The 9,030-nt window shown below is 43.7% G+C and overlaps 2 protein-coding genes across 2 annotated transcripts in view; both read left to right on the forward strand.

Moving 5' to 3' along the window:
• LOC106809586 (integrator complex subunit 12-like) overlaps window positions 1-3,197 on the forward strand; it is a 12,806-nt gene extending 9,609 nt beyond the window's left edge. Inside the window, exons 4-8 of the mRNA XM_014812719.1 lie at window positions 259-427; window positions 619-775; window positions 949-1,186; window positions 1,504-1,605; window positions 1,858-3,197. Coding sequence (XP_014668205.1) covers window positions 259-427; window positions 619-775; window positions 949-1,186; window positions 1,504-1,605; window positions 1,858-2,345 — 1,154 coding nt within the window. The 3' untranslated portion in view covers window positions 2,346-3,197. The remainder of the gene's footprint in view (window positions 1-258; window positions 428-618; window positions 776-948; window positions 1,187-1,503; window positions 1,606-1,857) is intronic.
• A 2,997-nt stretch (window positions 3,198-6,194) lies between these two features.
• Window positions 6,195-8,322, forward strand: LOC106809598 (glycine-rich cell wall structural protein 1.8-like). Its single transcript, XM_014812732.1, has 4 exons — window positions 6,195-6,263; window positions 6,591-6,635; window positions 6,968-7,220; window positions 7,422-8,322. The coding sequence occupies exons 2-4, from the start codon at window positions 6,597-6,599 to the stop codon at window positions 7,772-7,774; spliced, it is 645 nt and encodes a 214-aa protein (XP_014668218.1). The 5' UTR covers window positions 6,195-6,263; window positions 6,591-6,596; the 3' UTR covers window positions 7,775-8,322.
• Window positions 8,323-9,030: the final 708 nt, after the last annotated feature.

A 9,030-nucleotide genomic window follows, 5' to 3' on the forward strand; every position in this document is an offset into this window, starting at 1 on the left:
TCAAACTTGACATCTCTGATGTGTGTGTGTGTGCGTGTGTGCGTGCGTATACAACCAAAGTTATCACAATTTTTTTATACTGGTAAATAGGTACTGTGTTTATAGAATGAATGTAAATGGCTCTCCATTATTTTTTATTTGAAATGAAAATAGTACAGCTCAGGTTTTAAGGGTTATTTTCAATTAAATTGTTGTATTTAAAGATTTCGAATTGAAATAAAGATTTCGGTTTTGTAATTTCTCTGCTTGCATTACAGCTTAGCAAAGATATACAGGAGCTCAATCAAGAAGCTTCACCAGCCAAAAAGGCTCGTGTTGAGCAACGTTCACCTAAAGATCTTCCCGATGACCCTCTTCAAGGTCTGCCTGATGATACCGATGCTGGCGATTTCGCTATGGAGATGGGTCTGGCTTGTGTTGCGTGCAGGTTGGTTTTCTATGCACCTGTGTTCACGTGCGTGTGGTGGATGTGTCTCTTTTGCACAGGCACACTCAGAGTATTTGTACACAGTACATCTGTTCAGTCGATGAAGCTAGGCATATTAAGGATAGCTAGGGTTTATGATAAGTGCAAGCCATTGTATGTATATGGTCTTAATTCAGTACCGTGTAACTTAGGGGAATCGATGTTGCATCTGGCAACCAGTTGGTTGAATGTCAGGAGTGCCACAGCCTATACCATCAACTGTGCCATAAACCATCTGTAACTGATCAAGAAGTGAATGATCCACGAAACATTTGGAACTGTGCACGGTGTATGAAGATGCTCAAGAAGGTAGTATGTAAAATATCATCCGTTAATCCTTATGAAATTGTAGGAATAGCGCTCAATATTCTATTTAATTCAATATCGTATCATGGGAAACTTTGCACTCAACTGAATATAAAATGTCATTTTTATGTAAAATGTACTGAAGAATTGACTTGATTACATACAATGTTTTCCAGATCAGCAAAAGCGGAAAAGAGAGCAATGGCAACAGCAGCTCAGGAAACAGTCGTGATAGCAGCAGCAGTCTGGCAGCGTCGAAGACAAGTGCTAAATCGAGCAGCAAGCCAGAACTGCTGCAGGCCTTCAAGCGAACAGAGATCAAGGATAAGACCTCGGTTTCTGGAGGGATTGCCTCCAGTGGAACACCGCTGCAGGGATTAGCTGCACTCGCTGCAAATCTTGGAGGAAAATCCAGTAAGATCACAGCAGTGCCTAGTAGGAATAAATTACTGAGAAAAGAGAGGATATAATTTATTTCCTTAATGAGTATTATACAATTAATTGCTAGACCGATGAGGTAGCCAAATTATACCCATTTCTGCAGTGGCAGCATGGCTTTTCAGTGGTTTATTTCCATTGGATACTGCTGAGACAAGATTTTATTTCTAGGCGAAATCTAGTTCTTTGGGTTCAAGGGTTACTTGGGTTTACATTTAAATATTGACCATTAGATATCACAATGTAGAATAACGTTTGGCCCTTACCTAATGCACATGCTATTTTATTTACAGCTTCAAAGTCATCGCAGTCCAGTAGTTTAAAGTCGACCACGAAGACGTCTGCCAGCACAGGGTCCCTGTCTTTAAGTAGCAAGGCAGAGCCAAAGACACATGGTACATATCACGATACTTGCATACATACAGCTATAGGGGAGGTTGCACTGTGCTTCTAAACAGTCTTCTACGTAAAAGGGATTCGGACGTATGTAATGCAAGAATTAATGTTGAGTACGAGTTAATTTTGGAATAATTACACAACGAAAGTGAACTCTTTATTTCAATCAATGAATCTACCTGCAGCATGGAATTTTCTTTTTGTCAACTAACTAGAAAATCGGGCGTAAAACATACACGTTATCGCGACAGGTATGAGCGACTCAACAAAACCACCGAAGTCGAGTGTGCATGGCACATCTGGCCAGAAAAGCGAGAAGGGCACGGCGGGGAAGTCCGGAGAGAAATCGCTGTCCGTGAAAGTCGGCGAGAAGGCGGGCAAGTCGTCGAGTGAAAAAGCATCGGCGTCGCCGGGGCGATCTGGCTCGAGTCCGAAGGCGAGCAGCAAGGGGTCCGGCTCCAAGTCGAGCTCTGCCAAACATGGCGGCGACGGCAAGGAGGGCAAAGAGAAAGAGCGAGACGGAAAGCAGAAGGAGAGCGGCTCGTCGGCGAAGTCGCATGCTAGTAAGGGGGAGAAGAGCAGCAAGAGCAGCACCTCTTCATCGAAGTCCTCTTCCAACAGCAAGGCTTCTTCTGGCTCAGTGGGCGGCGCGAAAGCGGCTCAGAGTGTGAGCGCTAGTGAGAAGAGCAAGAAGAAGGGCGCACCTTCCAAGTCGTCCGAGAAATCTAGAGGGAAGTAGTGAAGAGTTTATAGATCTGTGCGTAGAGAATATGTCGTCAGCAAACTATTTTGTATAGCAAAGAAGCGTGTGAGGTTGGATCCGTGTGAGAGGAACGTTGTGCCTGTGATACCAGGGTGTAGATACTTAGACTGTCCAATGATTTTTGCGAGGTCTTTACTATGTGTTCCTGTATAAAAAGTCTTGCAGTAGATCATGGACCAAATCATTTAAGACCATTTTCGCAGGCGTTTTGAATAAAAAGGATGTATATTTAAAAAACGGACAGCTTTTTAAGTAGATGGAAACTATAGTGGGAAAACTATAGTGAAGTATGTATTCTTATGTTTATTTCATTTCATGTAGTGGGATGCAGCTAATTATATAGTGGCGCTGGCATGTCTGCAAATGTGTGCAGCAGTGATAGCTACACAGATCTAAACAGCTTTATCTGTAGTGCTTGTATTTGTCGTGTCGGGTAAAATCCAAGAAGACTGCTTCCGATTAAAGCTGGCGGCATAGGAACAAAGCAAGCACCTACATTCCCCATAACATGAAAAATAGCTCGGTGTTGGTTATCTTCATCCAATAGTCATTTCCTTCGGGAGTTCCATACCCTTGTGTAAATGCCATAAGATGCATCTGTATCACGCATGCTGTTGTAGTAATTCTAGGTAGCTGACGATGATATGTAATACTGGAGCCTGAAAATGTTTTTATTAGGGGTGCGGACAGGATAAAAGTACGGATCTACCTATGTGTACCGTGCCTGGGATAGTGGAAGGGACTGCAGTGATGTCCAGCAGAAATCATGACGTAAGTGATTGTGTATCATATTTCAATTTCATAGAAATAAACTTTTTTGGACATCGACACGCCAAGTTGGGACTTTTCATCACTTCCACTATCATGAACAAGTAGAAATTTACAGAAACACATCCCTTCAGCCTGTCCTACGTCCGATTTATTTCTTGTAAATTCTGCCCCTCCCCTGGGAATTTGTTCAGGCTACGGCCACGAGGAACATCGCATTTTGTTGAAGTTTTGTATTTAAAAAGGAGAGGACATGCCCAGGAATCCATGGAAAAAATAATGCATTGACTCTCTTATATAATAAGATAGAAGACAGATTATCTCAACATCCTGATACCACACAACGCCGAATGAATTTATGTGCATTTTTTGTTGCCGTTGGCGGCGCTAACATAACGCATCAGAACAGTATATGATGTTAAAACCTGGTCGGATTGCGCGGCGCGTGTCAGAGAAATAGTACGGTCGATGACCACCAGGTGGCTGACCGTTTTTAAGCTGAAACATTTTAGTATCCTGATGTACAATTCACATGAGTAGGTCTATGGCGCTACAACGTGGAGCACATTTCGATGTTGTCGGCGAATCCATTGATAACCACACGCACGCACGCACGCACGCACGCACGCACATACGCACGCGCGCAATAAAAACACGCACACCGTGACACGCACGCACGCACGCACGCAATAAAAACACGCACGCCATGACACCCACACACACACACAAACACGCGCGCGCGCACACACACACATGCACGCACATACGCACGCGCGCAATAAAAAAACGCACACCGTGACACGCACGCACGCACGCAATAAAAATACGCACGCCATGACACCCACACACACACACAAACACGCGCGCGCACACACACGCACACACACACATGCACGCACATACGCAAGCGCGCAATAAAAACACGCACACCGTGACACACACACGCACGCACGCACGCACGCACGCACGCACGTACATACGCACGCGCGCAATAAAAACACGCACACCGTGACACGCACGCACGCACGCACGCAATAAAAACACGCACGCTGTGACACCCACACACACACAAACAAGCGCGCGCGCACACACACGCACACACACATGCACGCACATACGCAAGCGCGCAATAAAAACACGCACACCGTGACACACGCACGCACGCACGCACGCACGCACGCACGCACGTACATACGCACGCGCGCAATAAAAACACGCACACACAATTTCTGGGGCGAGAACTAGATACACGACCTCTCTCTACGTCGCTTTGGATAGGACCTCTACAACGACTCACCCCCTACTGGATAGCTACCCCTATGCCCCTCTTGGACCCACACCACCTGTTCGCTTATCAGGAACCGCTTTGGATCAAATATAAATTCACCTAAATGAAAGAATAACATTTGCCCAACGAATTAACCATTTCATTCATTATCGTCTGCCGGGTATATCCCTAGCGATTCCGCACACAGCTATTGTGCTCGGTTAGTGCCAGCCCGGTGTTTGTATCACCCCCAAAATGCATACACCGCATTCTATACAAACGTTGACTGCACACAGATATGACCCCGTAAAAATGCTCGTCCCATCGCCTGGCAACTGCAATACTGGGGCTATAGTTGGACTACAATACCATACGATACGATACAATAGAAAACACGAAGAAAATGTGCAATGTTAAACAAAAGTTGGTGCAAATATCTGTATATGGTTATGCTAAATAATCAATATACAAATCTATTATGTTGGGATTCGTAGAGATAACTGCTATTTACCTTGCCATGCGCCATGCTTTCATCAGCGCATAGCTGCTATTCTAGTCTCCTGTTATATTCCAGTTAGACCCAACATATTGCAACCGAGTAGCTGTTTTTTTCTTACAAAACAATTATAATTCAATTGTTTAGTGGAAAACGAGAAATACATAGATATCTACTCGAATGCATAATTAGAATGCTACACATACGTAAACACGTGCCCACTGCTAACTAAACATTATTTCAGTACTATCTGTTCCTATATATTTAAGATTTTGTCAAAATATGGTCCGATCGAATAAAATTATACGGGTCAACGGGAGGTGATTAGGATGCCTGACCCGAAAAAACACAATGCTCAGTAATTTACCAAGCGGTCTACTGCGGGTTTTCTGCTAATATTTGCAGAACTTCTAATGCAATGACCTCGTCGGATATTATTGAAACAGAAAAGGCTCGCGATCCTATGTACACCTTATTACATTTATAACAATGCAGTTTAAAATCCCGAAAGACAAACAGTGCATATGTAAGACGTCAACTATCACACTAATCTGATGACAGTCGGCAAATGTCGAGTAGTTCAGCTAGCGGCACAGTAACACGAAAATAGTTTACGTTGTAGCAGATTCCACACAGCTTGTAGGAAAACGAAAAAAACTTCAATTAAATTTCTTTCTGTTTAATGTAATTTAAATTTCCTCCAATAAGAGCATGCATGGATTCGGTAATAATTAAACGCAATAATTAAACAGTGTAGTTTGGATAATACAAACCCTGAATAATTAATCAGTCATCAGATGCTAATACTAGATCAAATAAATCTCACCTACTGGAAAATCCAACATGACGGGTTTACAGTGCTTATTAAACCTAATTTACATCGATAGTTTTTATTTCAGTGTTTCTATGTATAGGTTTTGTTTGGGTACTTCATATACCTTTCCTGTGAACTCGTGTCGAAAAGTTTTGCACTGAGGAACAAACTGCGGAACTATCTTCAGTGATGCTTTAACGTAATTAACAGTATTTTGTTCTCTCGCGTCAAAAAACCACTAATAGTGTGTAATATATATCCATGACAATATTGACAGGCCTTTTGAGGTGGACAACATAAAAACTACAACGTTGGTGTAAACTGTAATACACTATGTAAATTTCTCGCAGTGACCTAAATTTACACCGACGTTACATGTGATACACGTTGCTTCACCGAATATGAGTTGCTTACTGGGTCAGCAGGGCAGTGATCCGTATATAAAAGTAACACGTTTCTCTATTCGAACCACGACTCAGTGAAAGTGCGCTGCAGCGGTGGGCGGGAACAGTCTGCATTTACTTCTGCATAACCATATACCATAACTCGGTAAGATATTCAATAACTCTCCGACTAAAATCATTTTAAATATAAGGTTCGGATTATTGATATAAGCATCGTCACAGAAACAGTTAGAGTATATCAATTGTTAATTAGAGTTTCGTTATGATCCCGACAGATGTGACTTGATTAATCAACCACAACCAACTAGCTTCTATAACTATTCATAGGAAACAAAAGCAAATGTCTTTGTTTTCTATTCACTATTGGTTTATAGCATTTCATCTTGGAACATAACAAGGTGTGTAGAGAGGGCCCGGTACATCCTAAGGTTACATTTAAGTACAATGGTATAATGTTGTTGTTTTTTTCTAGATAAAAATGAACGCCGTTGGATTTAGTGCTTGTGTTCTTCTCGCAGTAAGTGGCTCATGCGTCGTTGTAAATGTTCACACATATAACACATCCCTCGTGCTTGTAAATGTGGAAATTCTACTACCTTCCGCTACCTACTCACCTCTTGCCACCTTCCGTGGCAAGCTACTTTCAGCGCAATGACAAATTCATTTCATATACGAGCTCAAAATGATAACACTCGAACACGGGCCATTTTTCTCCGTATAGACGCGACATGTGTTTCAGTTTTATTTTTCATTTAAACAAACTAAACAAGCTTCCACACACTAGCATAAACGATATATTATTTAATTATTTATTTATTTATTTATCTATCTATGTCTCATGTGTTACAGCTCGCAGTTGCCGTTAATGGAAGCGGCTACGGTAGCAACCAAGGCGGCTATGGCAGCATCGGAGGCCATGACGGCAGCAGCTACGGCGGAGGTCACAAGGGAGGTGGTCAGCATGGCGGAGGAAGCTTCGGTTACGGAGGCGGTGGGCTAGACACCTATGGCGGACATGGTTCCCATGGCAGCCATGACGCCTACGGAGGCTACGGCTCATCGGGACAAGGACACAACCGCGGACACACTTCATTCGGACAACGTGAGTCACTGACTGACTGACCGGCGGTACAACTGTCATTATTATCACGAACATATCTATACTGTGCTACATTGTATACATGTGTCAATGCCAAAGAATGCATGCTCATTATTATGTAGATATTTACATTGAGATATTGTAAGAAGCATGATGCGTACATACAACATAACCGAACTACATCCGCTCCGCCTTCCTTTGCAGAGCACGGCTTCGGTGATAAATACGAACACGGCTACGGCAACGGATACGACAAGGACTACGCGCACGAGTCCGGCTACGGTCACGGCTACGGTACCGGCGCGAGGCACGGCTACGGCGGCGCGTACGGAGACTCGGCGTTCGACTCCGCCCACGGCGACGACCAGTACGCCAGCTACGGCATCAGCAACGACCGCGGCGACTACTCGAGCTTCGGCCAACACCAGGGTCCCGTCAAGGGCCACGGCGGCTACGGGCCGGCGAGCCACTACCAGTCGAGTGCGGTCCCGAGCAGCCACTACAGTCACGGCGGGCAACAACAAGGTTACGGCGGGAAGGGCGGTTACGGGCACTAAAAACGCTCCGCCGCTACTCTCGAGTTGGACGACCCGACCCTGGGTTTCCGCGGAAAACGCCATCTCGAATAAGTTTTCGGCTGTACAACCGACGGGTAAATGGTGAAGCTATACAATAATTGGGGGATGGGCGGGGAGGGGGGAGTACGAGCGTGTCTAAATCCTCGATGAAATCCGTGAAACTCCTTGGATGAAAATGTTCGGCGGTTATTGAAGTGTCGATGTGACGCACGGATAATTAAGTCAGCGGCTGTTTCGCGTCGCTGTGGCGTCTCCGTCGGGAAACTTCGTGCACGTGACGTGGTAGTTGTTTGACGCATGCGCGCCTCGGCGGTTATCTACGGGTATTTACCACAACAACTGTAATTCTGCACACGCCTACCTAGAACGAACGCACGTAAACACATAATCGTGATGACGTAATCAGTGAGAATATGATGGCTAGTTCGCAGCTGGCTTAGATGCACCTAATACTTCGACAATAACTTAAATATCATATAGAATGGTTTCACGTTGCAACAGGTGGGGAATGTTATTTAGCGCATTATTCCATGTGGCCTGTTATTGTTATATTGTTTTAATGTGTTTTTACATTGTTACGAATAAAATCTGCTTGTTATTTTAATACGTGTTTTTCTCTAAACTTGTCTGTCTTTCTAAAACGGTGTGTGTATGCGTGTGTGTGCGTGTGTGCGTGTGTGCGTGTGTATATGTGCGCGTGCAGCTATGGTATTATAGATAAACATTCTGCTCCATATGGACATATTGGCGCATCTATGTCTAATTACCGAATAGCTGAGATACTCTGAGAAGCATAACATCGCTTTATCTATATATATATTTCATCTTGTTGCAAGATTGATAAGCAGCTTTAGAATCTAAACAACGAGACAACGAATCGTCGGGCTATACGTGAAACCCTTTGCGAAGCAGAGCACCAACTCTTACTGAACAATCTTCAACTCCGAGATTGTAGAACTCTACGCTATACTTACGGGGCGCCATGCAGGACAGGGCTCAATTTTGTCTAACAGAACTCAATTCTGTCTCACAAAACTCAATTTTGTGAACACAAAACTCAATTCTGTCAATCCTGTACCACAAAACTCAATTTTGTAAACACAAAACTCAATTCTGTAAATCCTGTCCCACAAAACTCAATTCTGTCAATCCTGTACCACAAAACTCAATTTTGTAAACACAAAACTCAATTCTGTCAACACAAAACTCAATTCTGTAAACACAAAACTCAATTT

Source organism: Priapulus caudatus, unplaced genomic scaffold, assembly GCF_000485595.1.
Source record: "Priapulus caudatus unplaced genomic scaffold, Priapulus_caudatus-5.0.1 Scaffold366, whole genome shotgun sequence".
Taxonomy (NCBI): domain Eukaryota; kingdom Metazoa; phylum Priapulida; class Priapulimorpha; order Priapulimorphida; family Priapulidae; genus Priapulus; species Priapulus caudatus.